This window comes from Sparus aurata, chromosome 17 (genome assembly GCF_900880675.1).
Source record: "Sparus aurata chromosome 17, fSpaAur1.1, whole genome shotgun sequence".
Lineage (NCBI taxonomy): Eukaryota > Metazoa > Chordata > Actinopteri > Spariformes > Sparidae > Sparus > Sparus aurata.
In genome coordinates, this window is record NC_044203.1 from 20,522,680 (window position 1) to 20,549,446 (window position 26,767).

The following is a 26,767-nucleotide window of genomic DNA, read 5'->3' on the forward strand; positions in this document are numbered from 1 at the left end:
TTTAGTAGTAGTGATAAGCAACCTTTACATATAAGAAAAAAAAGTTATAGTTTACATGTATACTTTAAATTGAGAGTGTTGTTTAATGATAATATAGTTCGGTTGGTTTGTCAATCAGTCATCTAGACTCACAGTTTTCCACTCTGGTGTGTGTGTGTGTGTGTGTGTGTGTGTGTGTGTGTGTGTGTGTGTGTGTGTGTGTGTGTGTGTGTGTGTGTGTGTGTGTGTGTGTGTGTGTTAATGTCATCCACCTCCAGGTTCAGCCCACCATGGAGCAGTATGAGCAGGACATATTTGGGAGGAGCCACGACATTATGTCCAATTTCTGGAACTCCTGCTTCGACGACCTGATGAGCACGGCCTTCAGACGGGACAAGGACAGATCAGACAGCAAGTCCAAGTTTCAGGTTATAAAAACTTTCAGACCTCGTGCAATGAATACTGTCATGACAGTAGAAAAGCTTGCTTCTGCATACAGTAGATGATCTGACGCTTGTCTGTGTGAAAGCAGGAGGTGATCGTGGACCCCTACCTGAAGCGAGTCAGGAGTGAGAACGGCAGGCACTTCGGCTGGCAGAAGCAGATCTCCAGCCAGCAGGGGGTGGTGTGGCAGCACTGGAGAGCTCTCCGCAGGCTTCTGACCAGTGAGAGAGGAGCATGGGCCAACAGGTATGACAAAATATAACTTCTGTTTCTTTCAGACACAGGTGCAGGTGTTTTGTGGCGGTGACGCATCTCCCATGTTATCTTTTTTTTCTGTGCCAGCACGTAACTATGGTGAAGTGGTGTAGTAGAGGGACCTGCAAGAGCCATTTTTAAATGAAAAAGTGTGAGAGAAGAGCAACAGTGTTCAGTGTCTTCTAACATGTTATGTTAGAAGACACTGAACACTGTTGCTCTTGAAGAACACTGAAGAACATGACAGAAATATAATTGGATGATATGTTGACTGCTGGTGGGCCTCCAAGTTGAAAATAAATCAAAACAAACCGTCCTTTTGCTGAATTTCTCTCTTTTTTTCGTTTTTCAACAGAATTCAACCAGAGGTGAAATTGAAATTATCCAGTGCAGAGACCTACTCAAAGATGCGTCTCAAACTCGTGCCTAACCACAACTATGATCCTCACAGTGAGGCCAGTGCCCAGAGGGACAACATGGGTAAGTCCCTGGCTATATAAACATATTCTCTTGTAAGATACGAACATTGACGGCAGTCTATAGGTGTTTTTGTTTGTGTGTTTTTTAGGGGCCGACAGCCCTCGGAGCTCCGAACCCCTCCCTTTGGCCGTCGCAAAGGAAGCAAAAGTGAGCGACATGGAGGACGATCAGCTAGGAGAAGAGGACGTTGTCTTTTTGGATGACAAGTGAGTCTCCAGAAGTTATCCATGGGTCATAAACACAGGGGAAGAAAAAGTCCCTTCACATTTTGACACACTACGTTTCACCAAACAGGCCTTCAAATATTTAAGAAGCTGTAAATGATTAACTTTCTTTCCCCATGCTGTCAGGGTGGAGGGCGAGGACGAGAGCCAGAAAGAGAAACTGGTTCTGTCTGAAGACTGTGAGCTCATCACCATCGTGGCAGTCGTTCCAGGTCGTCTGGAGGTCACCACGCACCACCTTTATTTCTATGACGGCAGCAGCGACAAAGAGGAGACGGAGGAAGGTATGAAAAATATGTGATCATGAACATCACACCTAACCAGCTTCTTCAAAGGATCCTTAAAGAAGTCAGTGGATATCTGTGTCTTCTTAGGTATTGGGTTTGACTTCAAGAGACCACTGTCTCAGCTCAGAGAAGTCCATCTGAGGCGCTACAACCTGCGACGATCTGCTCTGGAGCTGTTCTTCATAGACCAGGCTCATTACTTCATCAACTTCAGAAAGAAGGTGATGCACGGTTCAACTTATACCCCTTCTTCACTATAACTCAAATGAGAAAGATTTTAAAATGAAATAGAAAATAAAATCGTTTGTCTGCCCCGTCAGGTACGAAACAAAGTGTACTCCAGGATCCTCGGGCTGCGGCCGCCCAACCTGTTTTACTTCGGCTCTCGCTCCCCCCAAGAGCTCCTGAAGGCATCAGGGCTCACACAGGTATTTATTTACTCCACTTCTCTCTATCCAGTGAGTCTCTAAAATCTGAAGTGTGCTCATTGCGTTTAAATAAACTGATGTTTGTGTGTTGAACAGAAATGGGTTTGCAGAGAAATCTCCAATTTTGAGTATTTGATGCAGCTGAACACCATTGCTGGACGCACTTACAACGACCTGTCTCAGTATCCCGTGGTAAAGACACTCACTCTGCCCTCACAGCGTTGCCTACTCTTAAATCTCCTTGGAAAGAGGATTAAACTTACAGTCTTGAGGAGGCCTCACACTGTGTTTTTTACTCCCCGCCAGTTCCCGTGGGTCTTGTGTGACTACACCTCCTCCGATCTGAATCTGGAAGACCCCGCGGTTTTCAGAGATCTGTCCAAACCCATTGGAGTGGTCAACCCGCGCCATGCACAGAATGTCAGAGAAAAGTACGTGCTTAGATAACAGCTTTTAGATTCTAGTGATTTTTACATCACGACCTGGTGTTTATATTGTCTTTCAATGCTTTTTAAAGGCTGCATCACAGAGAGATGTACTTTTGTGGTATATAAAGATGTGATTTTGGTTGCTTCATGTATTAAATGGTTGCAGATCAGGAGCCAGGGTCTCAAAACATGTATATGGAGCAACAAGGATTAGCTTTATGCATTACCAACTGATGATGGCATGATGCAGCTGTAAAGGCATAAAAAGGCAACAAATTGTGATTAATAACACAAGTAGGCTTTACTCAACAAGTTTTTTTTTTCCTCTGTTTGTCACCAGGTACGAGAGCTTTGAGGACCCTACAGGCACCATCGACAAATTCCACTATGGCACACACTACTCTAACGCAGCAGGAGTCATGCACTACATGATCCGCATGGAGCCATTCACGACTCTGCACATCCAGCTGCAGAGTGGCAGGTGGGAGCGCTGAGTAATATGTAGTGTTTTGATATTTCCTGGTATTCTGTGGCGTCATATTGATGCATGTTGTTGTCGTTGTTAAGGTTCGACTGTGCAGACAGGCAGTTCCACTCGGTGGCAGCAGCCTGGCAGGCTCGCATGGAGAGTCCCGCTGACGTCAAAGAGCTCATCCCCGAGTTTTTCTACTTCCCAGAGTTCCTGCAGAACATGAACGGTGAGAGAGACTGTAGCTTTTAGCGTGTGTTTTGTAGTCAGATGTTTTAGTTAGAAATGTGTTCATGCACTAATATTTAAACCTCATGCATTGCTGCTGCTTGATTGTTGCAGGATTCGACCTGGGACACTTGCAGATATCTCAGGACCCAGTGACAGATGTTCTGCTGCCTCGATGGGCCACATCAAGGGAAGATTTCATCAGGAAGCACAGGAAAGCCCTGGTGAGTCCACACAAACAGAAGATGCTTCATGAAAAGACTTAATGTGAACCAAAATAATTTTAAGGTTACAAATATGTTTGAATTCGAATATACGTAATCTGATGTCACACATGTAAACCAAAAATCTTTTATTATTTGTCAATTTTGTTCATAAATGTTCATAGAAACAGCTGGTAAAATAAATAAAGTTGCAGTCTACATGGATTGCTGTAGCGATAAAGGAATTCTGATATTTTGCATTCTTAGTGTATTAAGATAACTGTTCAAGACGACATCCACTTGTATGTTAAACTCCAGGAATGTGAGCATGTGTCCAATCACCTCCATGAGTGGATCGACCTGATCTTCGGTTGCAAGCAGAGAGGAGAAGAGGCAGTGAACGCACTCAACGTCTTCTACTACTGCACCTATGAGGGTGAGGAAAACGTGCACCCTTTCTTACAAGTGACGAACAGTTGACTTGTCTTCTACTCCTCGTATCCCATTATCCTTCAGTCTTTCTGCATGAACAGTGTTGTATTTCTCTTTGTGTTGTTCTGCAGGTGCAGTAGATCTGGATGCAATTGCCAATGAGACGGAGCGTAAGGCCCTGGAAGGCATCATCAGCAACTTTGGTCAGACTCCCTGTCAGCTCCTCAAGGTACAACCACTGGGCTAAATCACAGCTACTTCTTTTATTTTTCACTTAAGCTTAAGCTGAGAGAGTCCTGGCCAAGACCGGCAGAGGCATAGTTAGGAACATATAACAATCAAATAAAGAAAGAACAAAAGACAGAATCATAAGATATAAAAGAAATTCATCAACATTCAAAAACATCTACAGCCAGATGTCTTTGCTCTGAAGGGCTTCAAGCAAGACTTGTGTCCACGTCAGTTTTTGCACCAGTTGCTGAATGTGAGCCTGTAATGATAGAGAATCCTACTTTCTTGGATATTTGTGTTGAGATACAGACTCAAATCCTTTATTATCAACAAAGTGTCGGTAAGTTCTCTTCATCATGCTCCTGTCTCCAACCAGGAGCCTCATCCTCCTCGCATGTCCGCTGAGAATGCTGCGCGGCGGCATGCCCGCCTGGACACCATGCCCCCGAACATCTTTGAGCAACTCAAAAAGCTCCGGCCCTTTGTGGAGGTGAGTTCTACCAGGTCCTATCGTTATTCCTCTGAATGAATTATCATGTTGTGTTGGGTTGTGGGTGTGTGTGTGTGTGTGTGTGTGTATTTAAACGTGTTTGCCGCCTCAGGTGGTAAGCGATGGCCTTCCTCTGGTCCAGGCAGTCGTACCAAAGAACCAGAACCGCTCCTTCATCATCCAGGGCTCAGATATGTTGGTAAGGCCACTTTCACACAGAGGCTGCATGTAAAACTCGACACAGTCATGAGAGCAATAACACGTGAATTATAAATAGTAGAGCTTTAGCATTTTTGCATTATGGCACTTTTTTTTCTCTGCAGGTGACCGTGAGTTCCAACGGGCTGATCGGGACACACAGCTGGCTGCCGTACGACAAAAACATCGCCAACTACTTCACCTTCACTAAGGACCCCACCATGACTAATCCCAAGTGAGCGCCCTCAGAAAACCTACACCCATATCAACCCCATACTTAAGTTCTTTTTTAGTTTAGGCCAATCATCCGACCTCCAGAATTACTGATATCAGTTTACTACAATCTCCCGACCACACGGGGCCTCATCTGTAAGGTGGTCAGTGTGTTGTGTGTCTCTTAGCTGGTCCGGATGAATATTGCTTGTTGCTTTTCTGAGAAAGAAATATGATATACATCACTGGTTCCCAAATTTGGGTTACCGTGCCCCACTAGAGGTCACCAAAACTTCAGAGGTCAGGAGGCCTTCTTGGTTTAAAGGGATGTATGAAAACTTTAAAATAGTATCCATACAGTGGGAGTGTATCTCAGCATTTCATTGGATGTTAACTTTTGAAAAAAGCTCACAGGTTAAGGGCCTGAACACAACAGCCACACAGAGCCTTCACTCTCTACCAAATAATGTTAGTTATAATGACCGAATGGACCAACAGAAAAATGGCAATGCATCAGGAAGGAAAAGCCAAAAAAAGGAGGCTATTAAGTTTGCATGACTGTTAAAAATTCAATAAAATACATCATACGGACAGAGAATTGTGTAAAAGGTTTGTAAAAATATGAGTAAAACTCACGTCTGATGCAATAGTCACAGGAATCTGCTCAAAAATCATTCAAATTGTTTGTTTTACATAAACTTCCTGTAGTTATTGCATTCACTGTAATGGGCAATGGTACAGTTTATCAGTTGTTCTTTACTGTTATCGTTATGCATTGAAGATAATAGGAAATATCAATAACATACCTTATTAATCATGAGTTAACTCAATAATAGAAAAGAGGACCCTTAAGGAAAAAATGTGGGAACCACGGTTATATATCATCCTCGGCTGTATTAAACTTTCCTGACAGTCGGATTCATTGAAGCAGAACATCTGTCCGCCTGTCCTTCTTTGTCTGCGATGCTTCAAAGCCTGTTTAATTAATTGCAATTTGTTTTAATGGATCTTATTCTAAACTGACCTTGAACGTGGATCACATAAACACAATATAAATCAGAATGCGAGCCATCTGAGCACCGGGGTTCACGCAGGTTGTAATTTGCAGATGTCAGTGACAGTTTAATGTGCGGATTATAAATCTCCTCCACATTTAGGCCGCCCCTTGCTCTCACTTCTCGCTTCGAACTCGCTTTGATCTTTCCAAACCCTGCTTTGTGCTTCAGGACGCAGCGTTTCCTGAGCGGGCCGTTCTCACCCGGGGTGGAGATCAGCGCTCAGGTGCTGGTGGTGTCCAACGACGGCCGTCTGCTGTTCAGTGGGGGACACTGGGACTGCAGTCTGCGAGTCACCCAGCTGGGGAAGGGCAAGCTGGTGGGCAGGATCTGCCGGCACATTGGTGAGCTCTTAATGCCGTATGTCTAGCTTACAATATATATATATATATATATGCTTTGTTGTAAATGCTACATATTTATTTGTGGGTTTTTTTTTTTTTGTGTTCTACAAAGACGTTGTCACCTGCTTGGCGCTGGATCTCTGTGGCATCTACCTCATCTCTGGTTCAAGGGACACATCCTGTATCGTGTGGCAGGTTCTACAGCAGGTAAACATCTTGGCTCACTCACATGCTTGTAAACATGCGCATAACTGTAAGCTGCCCATCAGAGTAACGGCTGCTTTGTCCTTCAGGGTGGCTTCTCCAGCGGCCTGTCTCCTCGACCAGTGCAGGTTCTCTGCGGACACGACCAGGAGGTCACCTGTGTGGCCATCAGCACTGAACTGGACATGGCTGTCTCAGGGTCAAAGGTCAGAGATAACTCTCGCCATTAACTGTTTGAAGCTTGATACAAGACTCACAGATTGCCCAATGAGTACCAAGGTAATTAAGTAGGGCTGCAATTCACCTTTGGTTGATAAAAGGTCAGAAAATAGTCAAAATTGCCCAAATATTTTTTTTTTTTATTATTTGACCACTGTCTAAAACCTAAAGCTATTTAGCTTACGGTGATTTAATGCAAGTGAGAATCTGTTTTTGCTTGAAAAATTACATCTACTAGTATTAATCATGATTGAGATAGTTGCAGAGTGATTTACGAGTTGATCGACTGACTGATTGTTGAGCCAAGTTTCCACCGCAGGAACCTTTGTAGGAACACGGTGCATTTCAGCTGCGGGGAACAGAATCTGAATCAAGTTCCTGCAACATTATTTTACTCCGCTGAACATGTGTGATCGGTTGTATACTTGCAGCGTTTTTATTTCTGCCAGCATTTTTGAAAAATCTGTAGCCCCAAACCATTTGTTCATTATGCCTCGACACATCAATATGGAGTTACAGAAAAAAAGGGGAGAAAGACCTTCTACAAAGACCAGGCATTGTTGTTGGAAAGTTGTAAAAACAGCCACTTTTTTATACGTCAGTGGACTAACTTGCCTGTTCTTCACGGGATCTTTTAGACCGCAGTGGAAACGCAGACAACAACAGGGTGAAGGAACATTTATTTTAGTTCCCGGGACTCAAAGTTCTGAATACTTTGGATGAAAATGCAGCTGAAGAGTCTTTTTTTTTTATTATTTTCCCTCTCACTAAGCTCTTGAGCTCTGTAGGTTTGTGCAGGTGTGAAAAACGTTGTTCGACCTAAATAACCACAATATGCTTTGAAAAAAAAAAAAATCCGAGCTGGATGTTCTCCAAGAAAACTGTGATGTGGTTCATTAGAAGTGAGAACGTAATCTGTAGCAGCCACAGGAAACGACACCAAAAGACACACACTTTTTATAGGACGGAAGAGACAGATGTTTCTAACTTATAGCCAGCAGTTGTTTATGCATGGAAAGCATAACATGACAAAAATGAAGCACAGTTTTGTCTGGTTTGAGCTGTTTCTTTCAAGTGTAAAAGTTATAGGAAAGTACATAATACAAATGTTATGCTCCGCTTTAGCTTTAAGGGCTCTACATTGATCCGTTTCGTCTCTCTGTTGCCAAAAGTTGCAGCATGACAGGTTGCCAAACATTCCGATAAACAAGCTACATGTGAGTCCACGTGTCTTTTGGTTTGTAGAAAAATGTACAATGCTCAAAATGTAGAGAACGGTCTACATCGCAGCATCAGAACTGCATCTGTGTTCTTGCATCTTTGCTGACCCTCACCTGCCATCCACTCTGTTTCAGGACGGGACCGTGATAGTGCACACTGTCCGACGAGGCCAGTTTCTGCGAACACTGCGGCCTCCTGGCGATAGCTGCGTGCCAGCCCAAATCTCTGAGCTCCAGGTGGGCATGGAGGGCCACATTGTGGTACAGACCTCGCTGGAGGAACGCCCTCATAGAAAGGTACCTTCATACGCACGGTCGGTGCCTATTGAAACGCACGCTCAAACAAGTTCCTCAACTCGTTTATGCCAATACCACAATCCTGCTTATTCCTACAGGGCAAGTACTCCATTCATGTTTACTCAGTCAACGGCTGTCTGCTGTCCTCCTTTGCCATGGAGGAGCAGGTGACTGCGCTCCACCTGGTGTCTGAATACATCATCCTGGGGACCATGCAGGGCGGCCTCCACATGCGGGATTTATGCAGGTAAAGGACATTGAGAGCATAACTTGCAGCATTTATACACCACTTTGACAGCACAGTACGCAGGATTTGTTGCTCTCTGTTTGTAAACATGCCATTCAAAGATGCGGCAAGCATGAGAGATGGTTTACTGTTGAGTCTCGTTTGGGTTGGTGGCTCGCCAAATCAAAGCCCTGGTATTTGACGACGTGGGCGTGAGACTTAACAATCGACTTGATTTCCCCAGGGTCTCCGACATTGAGAAACGCCTCCGTAACACAGCACAATGATGAGAAAATGCAGGCGGAGGGCAGGGTCTTTGTAGAGTTTTGTGAACGCACATGTCTGTTTCAACCAAGCATTGAAATGGACACCGCGATATATCCCCAGTCTCTCTTACAAATCGTGTCATTTTGAAAGTTGAGGTGTGAGGAGAAACGTGACAAACTTTGCAAAACTGCAATGGCAAATTCTAAATTATTGGCACATTCCTTTAGATTTGGCATCAAATCCAATACATTGTTGAGTTGTTTCTGTCTTTTTAAAAAGTGAATCCTGTTTCCGTATCTAAAGTGCTTTTTCCCTCCTAACAGCTGTGTGAACACACAACAGATTTCATCATTTAAACAAAATATACTAAAGAAGAAAGCATTTTATTGACAGTAAACATGTCAAATTTAATAAATGGAGTAAACGGTAACCAACGTATGTCATTCCTTTGATGCCTGTGGGGAAAGTCCACCAGACTCCCTTAAAGAATCGCTCAATTTAGTGAGTTTTTGTGTTTAGGAAACATTTTAAACTTGTGAAATGCTGTCTACAACACAGTCTTTACTATTTGGGCATACTTTTTAATTCGGCAAATGTTATACATGAAGATATTTATTTATTTTTGTAAAAACATGGTTTATTCCAGTGATATATGGTTTTATTTACACATAGAGTAGGGAGGTCAGATCCAATCACAAGATGTCACAAGAGACGCATGGCCTGACTCTATCCACTTGTGATCGGATCGCGCGGGATGCGTCTTGATACCAACCGAAGGTGATTCTGACTCTCCTCTGTTTGACAGCCTGGATGCTGCAGTAACGCCACTGGCCTTGAAGGTTCCCGTGAGGAGTGTTTCCGTCACCAAGGAGTGCAGTCACATCCTAGTGGGACTGGAGGACGGGAAGTTGATCGTGGTGGGGGCAGGGAAGCCAGAGGAGGTGAGAAGTGAGATGCAGGAGTGGGGCGTCGGTTCATGTTTTTATGCGTGAGTGTGTGAGCAGGAGGTGGTGGCGCTGGGTAATCGTATGCTAAGTACTTGTTAAAAACCTGTTTTTTCACATGCTAATTGAGCGTCTTTTACTCTTAACATCTCCGCTTTAGCCCTCGAGTGAGGATTTACATGTTTTTCTCCTGTTCTCAGGTTCGCTCAGGACAATTCCCCCGTCGCCTCTGGGGATCCACACGCCGCATCTCTCAGGTGTCGGCAGGTGAAACTGAATACAATCCCACTGAGAATGCTGGCAAATGAGATGAACAGTGAGCGGAGGAACTTCACCGCTGAGATTGCTCGCCACGCTCAACTTCCTTTACACGCTGGGAAACCTTCCTCGTCAGCCCCTGATCTCTCTGAGAGAGCAACTATACACTGAGCACTTTTTTTTAAAACTCTTAAATGATTTGATATTTTTATTGCATATTTCCTTTACAGTTGTGTACTGTTTTTAATCAGCATCATTCCAAAGAGTGGCCTTGTTTTGTGGCTGGAGGAGAGCTCAATGTTTGAGGTTGTGAACTGCTGTTGAACTGTATATCCAGTGAGTCATATTCCAGGGATGTGACGCACGCCGATGCAGCCTCAGACACGGAGAGAAGAAACCCCAGACTCCATGTTCTTGGCTTCTTCCTGCTGTGATCCCTTTGCTGTTGAATGTCCCAAAGCCATTGTCTGGCAATGGCACCTTCTTAAAACTCCTGGAAACTTGAAAACTATTGTAGATGTTGCTCGAGATTTCCATATTGCAATACTGGTAAATACCACAAGAGGGTTTACTTTGTAAAGAAAGACACGGGGGTGAACTGCTGTTTTCTGATCTTGATGATGATCCAGATGTGCACCACCATACCACAGTGTATAATTCCGCATTCCCCTCGGCTCTAAGCAATGTAAATCTGTTACAATTAAAGCAATAACTGCTTTAATGGTCAAGTACGTGATATACATTCACTCTTTCTGTCATGATCGTGGAGCTTGGATGCAATGAAACTCAAGAGGAGAGCTTTCCGATGCCTTACACACAGTGGAGTCGAGATCCTTGCAGATGTGTCCGTGCTAGTTTTGTAGTTACACACGACTATACCCCTGTTTTATTTGATCTGAAAAGTGCCTTTTCTTCTTCTGCTTGAGCCATGTGTAAACACTGAATTCCAATCATCTGTTTTTTTATGTACGATCACTGTCTCCCTGCTGATCAGATTCAAACACACCTTACCACTCTACTCTGACTCAGATGTGGCTAAGATGTTGTTAATGAACTCAGTAAACTGTTGGTCGGCTGGATGCTTGCCTGTACTGGTATTGTTGCTGTTTATGAGGCGCTGAAAATGTCTGATGACTCCGAAACACGTGAGCTGAGAGCCTGTGAGTGAGCTTCAGAGGAATTCACTTCCTGCCAGCTTCTTTTACTGCGGTTTGGAACAAAGTAGTTGTTATGCAGTGTCATGATGGGAGACAGACAAAGGGAACTATTTGGGCAAATGCAATACCTATGACAGGGTGCACACGTACACATTAACTTTGCGTTGTAGGTGATGCCCTGATTAATCTTGTGTGTAAGTATAAAAGGAACTATATTTGAAATGTTTACTTGCTCTCCAAGCCTGGAAATACGCAAAATCAGTGCTTTCAGGCCGCGTGAGATCACATTTTTTATTCACTGTAAGAGGAGTCTGTGAATATAAAGGCTTTTTTTGGATAAGCAGCTGTTCAGGTCTGATTTGCTGTCGTGTATTCTGACATCAATTCATGTAACACTGCTCTGTTTGGCTGTAATATTTCACTTGATTGATAATGCAGTAACGCTCCAAGCCTTCAGTTAAATCAAAATGGAGGCCTCCTCTCAGAATAGACCATGTTCACACATGCTGGCCATTTTCCTATGCCATCACACTCGGGGCGGGAAGCTCGAATGTCGTACGGCTTTGTTCCAGAAAGCCTGACGAATTATTTTCATTTCACTGCTTCCTGATTGATCAGCGACTGAGATGATGATGGACAGTGAAAATCTGGCAGGACGTTGAGCCATATTTCAAGGTTAAACAACACATTTTGTAATCCTGGTGGCTTCCGTTGAACAATAGCTAATGCTAGCATTCAGCCACTTCGTTGCTAACATTACCTCTTGATGGTGTTAGACTATAAAATGGGAAAGCTATAAATTAACTTGACACGTTGGACACATTTATTTAAAAGACCTCTGAGTATAACGCACTAGATGGACTCAAACAGTAATGTTAGCTAGGAAGTGGTTGAATGCTACTGTTAGCAAATATGTTTTAGCCTAAAGTATGGCCCGAAATCCCTCCAGAGTTTCACTGTCCATCATCTATTTAATTGCTGATGAAGGGAAAACTTGTCAGACTATCTACAACTTGTCAATTCCCCTCCCGAGCACAACGTTATCTCAGCATTCATGCGACTGTGAAGAGGAAAATGGCCGCCTTGTGGATATGGTTTCTGGGTTTAAGTCATGCTGCATATGTATTTGTTGTTATTTGTTGTTCGGATGTCCCGATTTTTCTGATTCAGAGTGACACAAGAAGCCTTAAGTGAAGGCCAGCACTGCCTTGAACTTGTCTCTTCGACCACTATTATTTAGCCCTTTGTATTGTTTCATGGAAAATGTTGAGAATACACTTTTTAAAAACCAAGCGGCCTGTGCTCCTCGTGACTAAACATTACAACAGAAATTGTGATTGTGTGTTTCTCTCTCTCTCTCTCTCTCTCTCTCTCTCTCTCTCTCTCTCTCTCTCTCTCTCTCTCTCTCTCTCTCTCTCTCGCAGTCCTAATATGGCATTTAATCGTGACTGCACACTTATATTCAGGAATCCTCTTCTCTGTGAACCACTGCCCATATCCTGAGGATGATCGGGCCATTACTAAAAAATGAGCTCTGATTCTTCTTGTGTGTGTGAACCACAGCAGGAAGGAAACCGATCCGCTGCCACGACGTAGATCATCCAGCTCCTCTACTGTAATCCCAGCCTTGCATGCATCTGTGATGTTAACCCTATTAGAGTTGAAAAGGTCACGGCGAACAACGGCACATATACTCGGAGAGGAGACTTTGATCCCCTGGTGGGCCGAACATCCTGTCAGCCTCCCCGTAAACACCTCCGGGGGTACAATTCAAGTAGGGGTGGGGAGGGGGTGCGCCGGGTGATAAAACCGACCTGTAGACCCCTCAGTCAAATACAAACCACAGAACAGTGAATAAGGGAAGTGGGGAAGGAGGGGTGAAGAGCGATGCGGTCGCTCTGATGTGGGCTCATTCACAATGGTGGGAGGGGTTGACACCTTGGCAGTATCTCCCTCCGACCTCTGCAGACCTGAGGGGATGGATGTCGTGAAATGCTGCAATTTTTTTTTAGGTGTCGTTCAAGTTGTTCCTGCCAGGAACCGCAACAACCCTCAAACAGGCCAGTGACCTCAGCCCTCCCCCCCCCCCACTCCCTCTTCTCCTCCCCCTCTGGTTAGTTTCTCCTCAGGCTTGAGGACAAAGTCATGTTTTTTGTTTTTTTTTTGTTTTTTATAGCTCCCTTATCGTTCCCACCCATGTATGACCACAGAGGACCTCAGCCCTCAGATAAAGAGTCTGTGCCCCTGCAGCAAGACAAGCAGACAAGTGAAGGACTGTTTATTTTTCTGATTACTGATAAGTTTGGCTTTATTTCATTACTTATTTGATGTTTGCTTCAATCCACTGCAAAAAGTCACCTTCTAAATAAGTAGCTTTTGTGCAAGAAGCCATTTTTTCCCCCTTTAAACAACCAATAAAAGTCCTCTTGCTGTCAATATCAAGATCTCAAAGCAAGACAGAACGAAGCAAATAGCTGCACTGGATATAATGAAAATAAACACTTGATTTGAGAACAAGCTGGTTTGTGTTGGAAACATGCTGATAGAAGCCATTTAAAGACCCAATAACTCATAAAAACTACTTGGCCGGATGAATATTTTTACAGTGCACTGGAGCGGAGATCAAACAAATAATAAAATAAACAGTACAATCTCCATGAAATAAAGCAAATTGTCATCCGCTCACAGCCAGAGTTTTTCTTCCACTTGTTTTAAAGGGGGGGAGAAAAAAAAGCCTTTAACGACTCAACACAGAACAAAAATCACTCAGGAAGATGGAGCCTTTTTGCACTCCATTTTAAAGGAGCCGACACTGACAGTCAAAATCAAGAAGCCCCTTTATTTTATATCTGTGTGTGTATTAACGAGAGCAAGGCGAAGACTGATCCTGAAATGCAGGCTGAAGTTTAATCAGAGCAGGAAAATCCCCTCCGTCTCCTCTCGTCCCCCCGGCAGGCTTTGAAGTGCAAGTAGTATTGTGTCTGAGAGATCTCTCCATTTGTTTTCCTCTGAAGTCCCCGGGCCCCCCTGCGATGCATTCACTAGAATTTACAAGGTGTGTAATTTACCCTGCGTTGGTTTTCTAATCTTTTGAATTGCTGAGATCAAACATGTGCTGCATCTTCAGAGCATCTTGTTTGATTCACGTGCCCTCTTTTGTTTCTGATAACAACGGATCACAGCTCTACGTAAGTGGCCCCTCAGGGTTGTAAACTGGTGTCATGTCGCAGACCTCCGGAGGGATTTATCCTGGGATACAAATCTGTGTTTTCATCTATATTCATTCCCTACTCACTGTAGCAAATGTTGTGGACATATACGAAACGCAAAAGTACTCTCTACATGTTTTTATTTTTTATAGCTCCCTTATCGTTCCCGCCCATGTATGACCACAGAGGAACTCAGCCCACAGATAAAGAGTCTGTGCTGCTGCAGAAAGACAAGTAGACAAGTGAAGAATGGGCAGAAGTATATATTCTACATTATTGTATCATAATTACTTAAACATTAAAGTACTGGTAAAAGTGCAGCTAATCACAATCAAAATGTAGGTGCTGTTTCGGAGGCAAATGGACTCGAAGATGTTTCACCTCTCATCCAAAAGGCTTCTTCAGTTCTAATTCGATACAGCGCCTAGATTCACCATGACCTTCATCAACACCTAATCATAATCACACTATTAATCCTGGGCAGTGTAAATCTGTAATAACGCATCACAATGTATTTGTTGATTATATTTTGTTTTAAATAATTTGAATCTGCAGTGTAACTAAAGCATCAAAATAAATGTATTGGAGAGTAAAAAACAAAAACAACAATAACTGCCTCTAGAATGTGGTGAAGTAAAAGTATAAAGTTGTATAAAACAGAATAAATGCAGTAAAGTCTAAGTACTTAAACACAGTACTTGAGTAAATAAACTTACCCAGTGCTTAATTATAACTTTAAAGATAACCAAGTAGATTTCATGATGAAAGTAAATTTACAGACTTGAAAAAATACTCTAGAGCCCCTGAAAGATGACTTAATTACAACAATTTCAGTATTTGTAATTTGTTACTTCAAACCATTGAATGTTACTGCCAGCACCCATTCGTCATATTGACTGGGACCCAATGTATTCAGTATTAAATAGATGGATAATTAAGACATACTGAAACAAATAATCCCATGAATAAATAAAGACAAAAAATATCAATGTGAAAATAAAATAGAATATAATAGAATAGTCTTTATTGTCATTGTACAGGAGAGTACAATGAAATTGAGGTTTGAAATAGCATTTTATAATTAAAACCATTAGGTTACATCACTATTTTATGGTTCTTTAATATATTTTGTCGTGCTGGAGTAAAAGTAGCACAAAAATCCTCTGACATTGAAAAATGTGTTTAAATTAAGGTACGTAAAGTATCATGAGCAAAAGGCAGAGCAGTAATTCAGTAAAAGGCCCAGTGTGACTGAGTGTGAGTGAGTGTGAGTGAATTACTATGACTGATGTATTAGTGTCAGGGCCTATTATCGCAGCTATTTTGGTTAGACATGCTCCAAAAGCCTGTTTCACTGGTGCACCTGATGTTCAGCAGATCAGATTTAAACAAAATTAGCCAATAAAATGATTTTTAACAAATATATTCCAGTTCACAATCATTTACAAAATGTGTTCAGCCATGAGATTCAGATGTGTTATTGGGAGCACCTGGGTGACTGACTCCAAACTAATGTCAGTAAAGTAACTCAATTTAGCTCTAAGTTATATTACACCACTGTTATTCTGTGTGCATACACTCATGTAGGCTACTTTTAATGTCATGTTGTTCCGTTCATTCAATATTAGACACTCTGGGCCTCCGTACATCAGTGCTTGGTCATATTTCCATGCATTAAATTGCAGCCTGTGTTTTGTGAACGCACATGTGATGATTTCTGCAGGTCTGAGGAGGTAAATCAATCATTATCACACGCAAACAGCCTTCCCTTACACTTCCAGCTCAAGCAGCGCGTCGCAGTGATGCAGCCAATCAGGAGGCGGCTCTGAAAGCTGAGGAGATGGGAGGAGAAAAGGCCCCGGAGAACTCGTCGGAGCGTTTTTTTTCCCTCCTGCCTCATCTGCTGCAAAGCCGCTGGAGAGAGGTGGCACAGTCGACGCATCCTGCCAGCCGAAACAGAAGAAACTTTGTGCGAAGTCAAGACAGAAGCAGCGGGGGAACGCGTGTAGGGAGAGATATGCGTCTACCGAGCTGTTCCTGGGACGATCTATGGATTACACAGGCTGCTTTTTAAGAGCTTTCTCGTGCGTAAAAAAAGAAACATCTGATTACCGGACTGCGCCGAACTTTTTCTGCCAGGGTTTTTTTTTTGTGTTTTGTTTTTTTGGAAGAAGTCTATGTAAGCAAACTCGTGTAGATTTATAGAACCGACGGGTACATTTTCATGCAGATTGCAAAATAAAAACAAAAAACAGTGACTCTGATTTCGAGACGCACCAATCCGTCCGCTCGTTGGATTTTCGGAGACTGGAGACATGAGACTGTTTGTCATCTGCGCGCTTCTGCTGCTCAAAGTAAGCAACACTTAATTACTGCTTTACGCACACGGAGACACCATGTTTCCACTCCTCAGCCGCCTCCACACTGTGCCTGCTGCATCTCTTTCCACACTTCTTATCACCAGAACATCACAATAGGGGCCATTTTAAACTCCAGCCACCGGGTTCAGTTTTTACACCATTGTTCCCAGAGGGGATCTGATTTACACCACAGAGTCATATTTCTTTAAGGCTGTGTCACATGGCCCCTGTTGGTGAATATGGCTGTCATGCTGTAGCTGGTGAATAACAATGGAATAAGTGTGTGTGGGGGGGGGGGGGGGGAACCTCTGATTAAATCTTCCTTTACAGTATCTCATGATAGAAGTGGAGTCCAACTACTTACTTACCATAAAACATTTTTTTTTCTCTCTCAAGCCTGACCTACTGTACACACACACACACACACGGTTACAGAACATCCTTTAAATATGTGGAGAAACATCACGGGTGCACACAGTTTTACTAAGATTATCCCACCTCACCGGTGATAAATGACTGTCTTATACGAACAAATGATAGTTTCAGTGGGGTTTGATAGCATATTATTAAACCAGGATCAGCGTGAAAAGAAGGGAAAGCCTCCACAGCCGAAGACAATAATTTGACACTCATCTCCCTGGAGAAGCCCCTGGGGCTTGTAGTCCTGTCTGGACACGCTCCTCGGAGTCAAAAGAACTTTTGTTAGATCAAAGCGTTCAGATAAAGCGTCAGCTCTTAAAAAAGATGAGTATCTCTTCCCTGTTATGAAGGGTGCAAGATCTCCCTTTTAGGATCTAAGTTACTGTTTTATCTTCTGCCTCTGCTGTTAAGGGGCACTGAGCATCTTTGGAGGAGAAAGTCAGACTCAGAATTGTAATGTTTACAATATTAAAGAGGTAATAATACAAACTCAGACATGTTTTATTGTTTCCATAACTGAATAACAGTGAATGATAAGGTCTCCAGAACACTGTTTGAACCTAGAAAGCTGACAGGGTCTGCCATATATAAACACAGTGAAACAGTATGAAACTGTGTTGTCCTTTAAGGTCAGTTTACTTATTTAGTTTGTTATGTCATTAAATATCCCCCCCTTCTGCTTCGTTTGCCCACTGGAAAAGTTATCATTTGTGCTCTTCGATGATTGTCCGATTACTCCCTGGATGATTTAAAGCTGCTTCCCAGTATGTGAGCGCACTCCTAATGATTTTCTTGGACTCATGTTGCCCGTAGTTGACTGTGCTCTGCCGTATTTGTTGCAGTCACTGGTTGAAAATGTGGCCTAGCTTTCCGTGTTGCTGAGTCTGGATATCCGGAGCAAAGCAATTATCATCATTTTCTCCCAGTTTGTGGCGTGTATGTGTGTGTATGTGTGTGCGTGAGTGAGGTGAGTGGGGGTGGGGGGATGGTTCAGTTTGTTACCACAGTCATCTGAATTTCCATGGTGTAGTTAAGCAGATTTTGTTAGAGGTCAGACCTCAGGGTCATTTAGAAACTCGAACCGCTTCTCAACGCTTTGGTGAGAGTTGAGGATCTGTAGATTAATAGTTGACGGATCAGCGTGAGCTGTCTTGTTTGATTTAGAGTCATAGTTTTCGGGCGAGCTTGATGCTGGAAAAAGAGAAACCCACGTCCTTTAATTTGTCCCTGATGCTCCCTGTGTACTGATGACAGTAATCAGTGGAGAAGGGATGTGCAGCTCGACAGCAACTTTCCCCTCAGCTGGGGCTGTCTCTGCTGAAAGGCCAGTGTCTGTTGCTGTCACAGCCGGACTGTGAAGGCTCATGGGTCATTGTCTTCACGGGGAGAGAGCGAGGGAGCATCCTTTTGTGTGTTTATTTTCACGCAGATTAGATTAACTGTGGAAACTCCAGCCTACGAGCTTCAAAAGTGCTCTCACTTCAAAGGGGCACCGAAAATGTTTCATGGCTGAAATGAAGTGTGTGTGTGTGTGTGTGTGTGTGTGTGTGTGTGTGTGTGTGTGTGTGTGTGTGTGTGATCCGCGTTGACTGAGTGACTCCGGCAGCCGTGGAGTTGAGAGCCCCACTGAAAGCGCTTCTCCTCGGTGGTCCGTCTGTTCTCACTGGGGAATCCCTTCAGATTGCAGCTTCTTACCTAAATGGAAAAAGCAAACTGCAGTCCCCCCTCCCTCCAGACTTTATGTCCGAAGGCAACAGATAAGAGACTGAACGGTCTCTGGTGCATGCACGACAAATTAGTCATTGAAAGTGACTAATATTGTAGGAACATCAAGAAATATAGTAAGATGGTAAAGGTTAAATGATCGATCGTAGCTGACAATTATGTAGAGTAGATTGTAAGAGGCGCTGTGTAGTTTTGGAGAAGAAATTCAAACTCTGATTTTAAGATTTACAACATTAATGAGGTAATAATACAAACTCAGAAATATTTATTTTTTCCATAACTGAATAAACAAGCTGTTCTCAGAGGAAAATAATGTCCCCAGAAGGCTGTTTGAAGCTAGAAAGGTGGCAGGGTCCGCCACATATAAACAATGTGAAACAGTATGAAACTGTGTTGTCCTTTAAGGTCAGTTTGTTTATTCAGTTTATTCAGTCATGAAGACAAAGAGAGTTTGTTTGTTTAGTTTGTTCAGGCGTAAAAAAAAAAATCCTCATCGTTCTCTTCAGAGTCAAATCTCTCCCCCAGAGCTACATAGTGCGCCTTTTGATATTAGTTTATTATCCAGTGTCATTAACTTCCTTGGGTTCCAGCTTCTTAAATGTCAGGATTTGCCCTGATTCTTTGTCATTTCTGACAGTAAATGAAGAGCCGTTGGGTTTTGGACAGTCGATCGGACAAAAGAAGACATCACTTTGGGCTCGGGGAAATTGTAGACAAAACGATTGATAGTTAAAATGTGAAAATGATCATTTGTTGCAGCCCTAAAATAAATCTTTTAATGGTGAAGTAAGTCAATTTATGTGGCAATGAATTACAACTAAGTACAGAGGCATACACACTTTTTAAATGAGGAGAATGTATTAAGTATCGCTTTCCGTAGTGATGCAGTCAATTTGAAATTGTATGTATTGATTAATTACTGTGTGACACGTGATGAATACAAGCTTGGGTAGAAACAGAATACACAGGATTAAGGATACAAGAGAAGGTAACTGTATTCCAGTAAAGTTACAGTTAGTTTTAAAGTAACCCTCCCAACCCTGCTCATTTTATCTGATTCTGAGTTTAATTTGAAATCACAGTGTAAACATGAACTCTTTACACCATTAAGTGTCATCAGTATGGATTGTATCCTGGAATATTTTCTCATACCAATAAACCAATAAGGTGGTATCCATATACAGTATAGTCCTATTTCATGCTGTATATACAGTAGATAATGATTTATTCATTCCTCTACTGAGTAGATCACTGTTCCCTCTCCTCTCCAGTGGGCATGGGCTAAATATTTTATTGTACACTGGGCACTAGTGAGTGAAGTGCCAAGCCTTTTGGTACTTCCCGCTCTGAGCCGAACCGGCCCTGCAGGCAGACTTACAGCCGAGGCTCACACTGTGAAATGACAGAAATCAAAGCTGGAGGTCAAAAAAAAGAAAGAGAGAAACAAGAAAAAAAGAAGAAAGAAAGCGCTGTCACCAAATATTTATCAGAGTTGAGAGGTTAGCAGAGGAGCTCCATCTGTCACATGGAGGGCCGGCCGGAGTGTTACCAGGAAGCCTTTGTGCTATTAGCTATAACAGTCCAGGCTTGGTCACAGTCTGCCAACTCCAAACATCCTACTGGTTCCTGCCTGCTGGATCCTACCACCCCCCGATACCCTAATACCTCTGATCTGGGCTCTGCGGCCTGTGCTCAGATATCATCGGGCTCCTCTGTGAGCGCCGCAGTTAAACTGGCTGTTGTTTTTGGAACGAGGCGAGCCCCGATTCAAAGCTGTTCCTCCCGTCATATCAGCATGGAACATTTCAGTGTTTTGCGACTGGGGGCATGTGTGTGTGTGTGTGTGTGTGTGTGTGTGTGTGTGTTTGCAGCGAGCTTTTCGGCACAGGCTCTACAGGTTCACACACGTCGCCCGTGTTTCTTGGCAGACTTCAGAGACAAAGAGAGACATCAGTGGGTTGTTTAGCTGTTACTTTTCCCCTTTGCAGGAGGTTAGTTGTTAGACATCTGTTTAGTCTTGTCAGCCCTCAGGCGGAGGAGGCCAATCACCATTAAATGTGCGCATGTTTAAGATGCCGTCGTTCAGAGCCTGGAGAAGGGGAATCAGTTGAAGTACTGACCTTTAACAGACACACCTGCAGGGCTCGGCGACTTCAAAGGCCCCCCTCTCACCCAAACAGACACTCGCATGCTGGGTTAGCCTTGGTCAACTGACACCCTTGCCCGGGGCTGGAACCGTCTCCTTTATATCCCTCCCCCGCGTTTTTTGTCTGTAGTGGAGAAACACACACACACACACACACACACACACACACGCGCACTGTATCCGCACGCACTGATACACACTGTCGTTCAAGCTCGTTTCGGAACGAGTGGGAGCGCGGAAGCTCGTTTTACCTCTTCCTTCCTACTTTTCGGAGTGTTTTTCCTTCACCCCTTTGTGTCTTATTCTTTCTACCGGTCTAAAGCCATATGATTAAAGCCAGCCCCTCCTGTCAGGCACCAAACCCTGCTGCACAAGCCGTCAGGAATGTCCGATCTATCCCTCATGTCATAACTCAAGCTGGGCTCTCCATTACCCACTTGCAGATAAGGACTCGGAGCACTTTAAGGGCGAAAACCGAGGCAGATCGAAAAGATAAAAGGGCCATTTTCAGTTCAGCCAGTTCCTCGCTTCTTTAATCACACAGGGGTGGGATGTGTGTGATTATCGTCCCACATGTGGTGTAATGCAGAAAGCTCTTTGGACCAAGAGAAACCTTGTCTTTCCTTTTTCTCCACGGTTGATTTGAAATGGCCTTCATGGAAAGTTTTTGTTTGGTAATCTTTCTCTTCTGTGTCATCTGTTTACTGTAGGTCGCTCTTGGAGATGCCTGTGCCAGCGGCCAGTTCACTGAGTCAGGGCAATGTTGCAGTCTGTGTCCTGCAGGCTTTGGAGTGGAGGTAGAGTGTGGGAAAGAGGATACCAAGTGCACGCCATGCCCACAGGGTAAGTAATTATAATCTAGTGTTACTCCGCTAAAGTAGAATGTGTCCTACCTGCCTTATCATTAACCCTGTCATCTGTGGAAGAGGCTGGAAGATTTAAGATGCCACTGCATCTCATCTTTGCCACTGAAATTTGTGAGAGAATCTCCAGACTGACACTGATTTTGATTCCCCAGGAAAATTTTCCTCGTCCGAAGACCTCAGCGCCTGTCTCCCCTGTGGCAAGTGCCCATACAGTGTCCCTATGGTGGGCTCTTGCTCTGCCACTCAGGACACACAGTGTGAATGCGACAATGGCTTCTTCTTTTTTAGCGTCCACGGCCTGTGTGCGCCTTGCTCCAAATGTAATCGCGGCGAGGGTGCTGTCCGGGAGTGTGGCTTACAGGGGGACACACTGTGCCTGAGGTGTGGCCCGGGGACATTTTCTGAGGAGCTGAGGAGCACCAAACCCTGCCAGAGCTGCACCCAGTGCTCCGACAGCGAGGTGGAGATCCGAGCCTGCATGCCCAACTCTGACACACTGTGCATGGGTGAGTAGTAAGGAAGGATCAGCCTGAGAAAATGCATTGGAATTTTAAAGGTGAAATGTGTATGTTACGGCCAGAATTTGTTTAAAGCATAAAAAAAAAAAAGACCAACAGAATTTGATGAAACAGTGTTGAGCATAAGTCATATTTTCTTGCAGAGATAGTTACCCTACTGTCTCACAATACCACTTTGTACCTGAAGAGGCGATAGTACGATAGCCCACAAGTTTGCAATGCCTCACAAGCTCTCTAAGCTTGTTCAGCCTCATAAATAAAATGAGATCTCAAAATGTTGAGAAAGGACACATTCTTATACCTATTTTCCTTATTAAATAGAAAAAACAACGCTCCACCCTCACCCTGAATTCGAGTTTCTCTCTTTAATTGAACGAAAACCATCTGAACCGCCGCGTTAACTCATTTTAAAACACACTTAAAATAAAACTCACCAGATGGCTCTACACGTGCTGCAGTGTTTGCTCCCGATCCGGCTGTGTTCACTTTGAGGCTGTTGAGCCCGGTTCTGTTGCCAACTCTCCCTGGTGCGCCCAACCCTCAGTCTAGGCTGACTGTGGCAGCCCACAGGGCCACAAGCTGCATGGCTAACTGAGTTATCTAGCCAGCAGCAGCTAGTAGCTGCAGCCCATTACACCTTTGAAGGACAAGTCTGGTGATATTCTGAATTTGTCTTATTGTTAACAAAGCCCAAAAAATAACTCAAAGAAGATGTAAAGAAAACATGTTTGTTTTGTTCAGACTCCCAACAAATGTCACATCATCATGATTTTATTTTATTTTTTTTCAGTAAAAATGGAAATTAAATTGTGAATGAAATCACGATGTCTGTCAAAATAAGTGTAATATGAGTTGTTTTCTTTCTGCCATATCCTTCGGCCCAGTGCCAGCCTTTTTATATTAAAAATCTAATGCAGGGAGAGGCAGCAATAGTAAAAGATGAAAGAACGAGCTTAAGGCGGGAGGTCAGGCAGTGGGAGGGTCCCTGAGACTTCAGCGACATGTGGTCAACACCTGCATCCACACCTCATCCGAACACTCTGTAGCACTCTGTGAGCTGGAAAATTTGAGTATTTAAAAAAGAGCCCACTGAAGTGCTGTAATCCAATTGGTGTAAGTTTGACAGGTCTTCAGGTTAACTGCCCACAAGAACCTTAAAGGCCAAGAGAGGTTGACGACCCTGACAACTAGCCTGCTTGCTCCCAAATGACTCCATTCTCTCTCCAGGAGTAAGGTCATCTGCACACACTCTGGTTCCATATGTCATGACCCACTGACCCCGGGGAGGTCAGCGTAGTACCTTGTAGTGTTTGATCCTAAAATAGGCAGACCACAGGAGGGAGAACATGGCTGGAAACAGGGACAATGAGAGGTTTTCAAACCCCAGGGGGGAGCTGGATGACTGAGGGTATCATTACATCAGGCGTGCAGGCTTCTGCGGAATGATTTCTGGCCTTAATTTATGCAGCCCAAATGTGTTTCTGATGTTCATATGTGCAGATGCATCGACACTGCCCGTGACACGTCTCTCCCTGTCTCATTCTCAATAGATAAGAAGCTGCACATTTTATCTCGTCCTGCTGTGGATGGACCTGTTGAGGAGGTGACGAAGGCAGACGAGGCAAGTCCTCCCCCTGGAACGAAGTTTACCCCACAGGACCAAGGTGGCAACAACAATATTCTGGCCTATGTATCAGTACTGGCTGCCTTGGTGCTCGGTCTGCTTCTTTATGTGGCTTACAAGTGGTGAGTTTTCACTAGGGATGCGTCCTAGTCCTTAAATGGATGTAATAATGATTATTACATTTGCCCTAGGATGAAAAATAGCTCAGCGTGGGTAGCTTAACTGACATTGTATTCCTCTGCTCTGCTCAGCTGGAGATCATGTAAACAGAAGCGGGCTCTGTCAAAGGCCCGTGCGGCTGAGCTGGGAACATCTCCAGAGGGAGAAAAGCTCCAAAGCGACAGCGGTGTTTTTCTGGACTCTCACAGCCTTCAGGACAACCAGCCCAGCAAAGGTGTGACTCTTTGTAATGAAATGAAAGTAGTTCAGCCGCTTGAAGATATGTCTTCAGCACGATACAAGTGCAGAGACGTCAAAACTTATTTCTTCACATTCTGGCGGTACTTTTTTAGTGTCTTCACATATTGCTCCTTTAATCATATAAATATTGTTTTTATTGAAAATATCCAGTGTGTATTTTTCAGTAGAAACAGCCAAACGGTGAGCTAATTTCGTCCGTGTCTCTTGTAAGGTACCAAGAGGGACAGCAGGCAGGACAATCGCCTGTACGTCAACCTACCCCCCCACAGACAGGAAGAGGTGGAGCGCCTCCTTCAGGAAGGAGGGGGCCGGGGGTGGAGGCAGCTGGGCGCAGCGCTGGGCTACGAGCCCGAACAGCTGGACCTGTTTGGGCGTGGAGAGGCCCCCGCTCACACGCTCCTCTCTAACTGGGCCCAGAAAGAAGGCTCCACTCTGGGACTGCTGTGTTCTGCACTGGCTCGCATCGAGAGGCCCGACGTGGTGACAGCGCTGAACTGCCCCGCGCAGGGTGTCTCTGTGGTCTGACAGCCCCTGAAACATACATGTGACACTAAAAGACTCAAGCGAAGAACTCTTGATTTGAAAGACAAGGGAGGCACTCTGATTTCAACACCTCTGTCACTGTTGGAGGCTGCCACTGATGGTTCTGATTGACTTCAGTTTTTACTAAGAGAACAAATTATTCTCACAAGATTTTTATGTCACCATTTGATTTTACACAGATCCAGCTGTGTGAAAGAATCTCCTGCAATGTGTCTGTTACTGCGACACAGCGACTCACCTTATAGTATGTAACAACCTCTCACCGCCACTTCTGAGGGAGCGCTTTTCAATTCTGGCAAAGCCTCAGTGCTTTGCTCAGTGGACACTGCAGAAACCTGGTCAGATTGGATTAAACCTAAAATGACCCCCACATACCAATAGGTACATTTTACAATGTTGTTTACATGCACACAAATCCTGGCTAGGGTGAGTATTTGATTAGTGGCAGGAAACAGAATCATGTGTTTACACGTGTTGCACAAGTGTGATTATCCTAAAACCACTGTTTACATGTTATTTGGACAGTAATCAGATTTATCCCCTGCCCCCTCTATAAAGTGTCAGCCTTCCACGTACTATTGTAAACAAATATGGACGCCTGAGATCATCAAGTTTGCAGTTGGCTAGCCTCATTTTATGATTCGCAGCTTCAGCAACCACTTTGGTATGGCAGTCGATTTTTGCCAAAAAGACATGGTTTCTTCCAGCGATTTCTTCCTGCTTTCCACCATGAAGCGACTTTCCCTGAAAAAAAGAAAAAGAAAAACTCCGTCCGATAATTTTCATAGCCAAATGATCAGAAACCAAAAGCTTGCCAATGATGCTTGCTTGCTATTTTCTAGGAACACTCAGTCTAATGTGTAGATGGGATCTGCTCACTGGATTGTTTTTAGAGTCAGTTGTCTTGTTCTGTCCGTTTTTTTCCCCCCCCCTCATCTTCTCTTTCTGCTGCAGTCACTAAGTAGCCTTGGTATTTATGTACACTGAGGATATATTATGCACCAGTGATGTTTCATATCCTATCAGAAGACACAAAAATTAAGCATTCTGTGAAATATAAAAACACCCTTTCTTAGCTCTTCCTAATAATCATCTAATATTGTAAATACCTTGAATATCGCTTTGTTTTTAACGAGATCATGGCTTGAAGCGAGATCATTGATGAACTGTGAAGTATGAAGAAACACAGCTCCATTTTTGTCATCTCGATTTCTCATATGAGACGCAGAACGAAAAAAATATCCATAGACACTTTTAACATCAACACTCGTGTCCACTTTGCCATCTTGCCTTTGTATTTATTTCACCACCCTTTTCAAGTCTATACCTAAATAAAATCTATGAGAACCATGGGCATCTGCGGTGTGCTAGTGACGAGTACTGTGTGTGATGGCCTGCGATGGTTTGATATTTTTTTAACGCCAGCCATGTGTGGCTTTGTGTATATATTTCCAAATGGTATGCCTTAATGTGTTTTTGTAAGAGTTTTATTCATTTAATAAATAACTTTGATAAGTCAGTGCTCTTTTATTGTAACAGACGGACTCTAAATCTGCATAAGTACATCGTCTTTCATATCTTTATACTTTAGATCACTATTTTAAAGCTCAAAGCCCAGGAACAGAGGTTTCTTGGTCCTTGCACGTTCAAGAAGTTGATCAATCAATATATGTATACATAACAGAATTTAATATATAACACCAAGTGGCTGAAAAATGGTTAGCAAACAAACTGATGAGTTGAGACAGCTTAAAGT

The 26,767-nt window shown here is 43.6% G+C and overlaps 2 protein-coding genes across 3 annotated transcripts in view; both read left to right on the forward strand.

Moving 5' to 3' along the window:
- Positions 1 to 12,511, forward strand: part of nbeal2 (neurobeachin-like 2) — a 43,438-nt gene extending 30,927 nt beyond the window's left edge. For both annotated transcript variants that reach the window (XM_030394306.1, XM_030394307.1), the window contains exons 32-55: positions 258 to 407; positions 512 to 669; positions 1,034 to 1,158; positions 1,247 to 1,364; positions 1,509 to 1,666; positions 1,757 to 1,890; positions 1,990 to 2,097; positions 2,194 to 2,289; positions 2,404 to 2,528; positions 2,866 to 3,006; positions 3,093 to 3,223; positions 3,337 to 3,446; positions 3,744 to 3,861; positions 3,989 to 4,086; positions 4,465 to 4,578; positions 4,691 to 4,777; positions 4,902 to 5,011; positions 6,216 to 6,388; positions 6,501 to 6,595; positions 6,682 to 6,798; positions 8,167 to 8,328; positions 8,427 to 8,575; positions 9,627 to 9,762; positions 9,966 to 12,511. In XM_030394306.1, coding sequence (XP_030250166.1) covers positions 258 to 407; positions 512 to 669; positions 1,034 to 1,158; positions 1,247 to 1,364; positions 1,509 to 1,666; positions 1,757 to 1,890; positions 1,990 to 2,097; positions 2,194 to 2,289; positions 2,404 to 2,528; positions 2,866 to 3,006; positions 3,093 to 3,223; positions 3,337 to 3,446; positions 3,744 to 3,861; positions 3,989 to 4,086; positions 4,465 to 4,578; positions 4,691 to 4,777; positions 4,902 to 5,011; positions 6,216 to 6,388; positions 6,501 to 6,595; positions 6,682 to 6,798; positions 8,167 to 8,328; positions 8,427 to 8,575; positions 9,627 to 9,762; positions 9,966 to 10,073 — 3,021 coding nt within the window. In that variant the 3' untranslated portion in view covers positions 10,074 to 12,511. The remainder of the gene's footprint in view (positions 1 to 257; positions 408 to 511; positions 670 to 1,033; positions 1,159 to 1,246; positions 1,365 to 1,508; positions 1,667 to 1,756; positions 1,891 to 1,989; positions 2,098 to 2,193; positions 2,290 to 2,403; positions 2,529 to 2,865; positions 3,007 to 3,092; positions 3,224 to 3,336; positions 3,447 to 3,743; positions 3,862 to 3,988; positions 4,087 to 4,464; positions 4,579 to 4,690; positions 4,778 to 4,901; positions 5,012 to 6,215; positions 6,389 to 6,500; positions 6,596 to 6,681; positions 6,799 to 8,166; positions 8,329 to 8,426; positions 8,576 to 9,626; positions 9,763 to 9,965) is intronic.
- Positions 12,512 to 16,261: 3,750 nt separating this feature from the next.
- Positions 16,262 to 26,530, forward strand: nradd (neurotrophin receptor associated death domain). The gene is made up of 6 exons (XM_030392491.1): positions 16,262 to 16,743; positions 21,751 to 21,883; positions 22,059 to 22,412; positions 23,975 to 24,170; positions 24,300 to 24,442; positions 24,680 to 26,530. The coding sequence occupies exons 1-6, from the start codon at positions 16,705 to 16,707 to the stop codon at positions 24,991 to 24,993; spliced, it is 1,179 nt and encodes a 392-aa protein (XP_030248351.1). The 5' UTR covers positions 16,262 to 16,704; the 3' UTR covers positions 24,994 to 26,530.
- Positions 26,531 to 26,767: the final 237 nt, after the last annotated feature.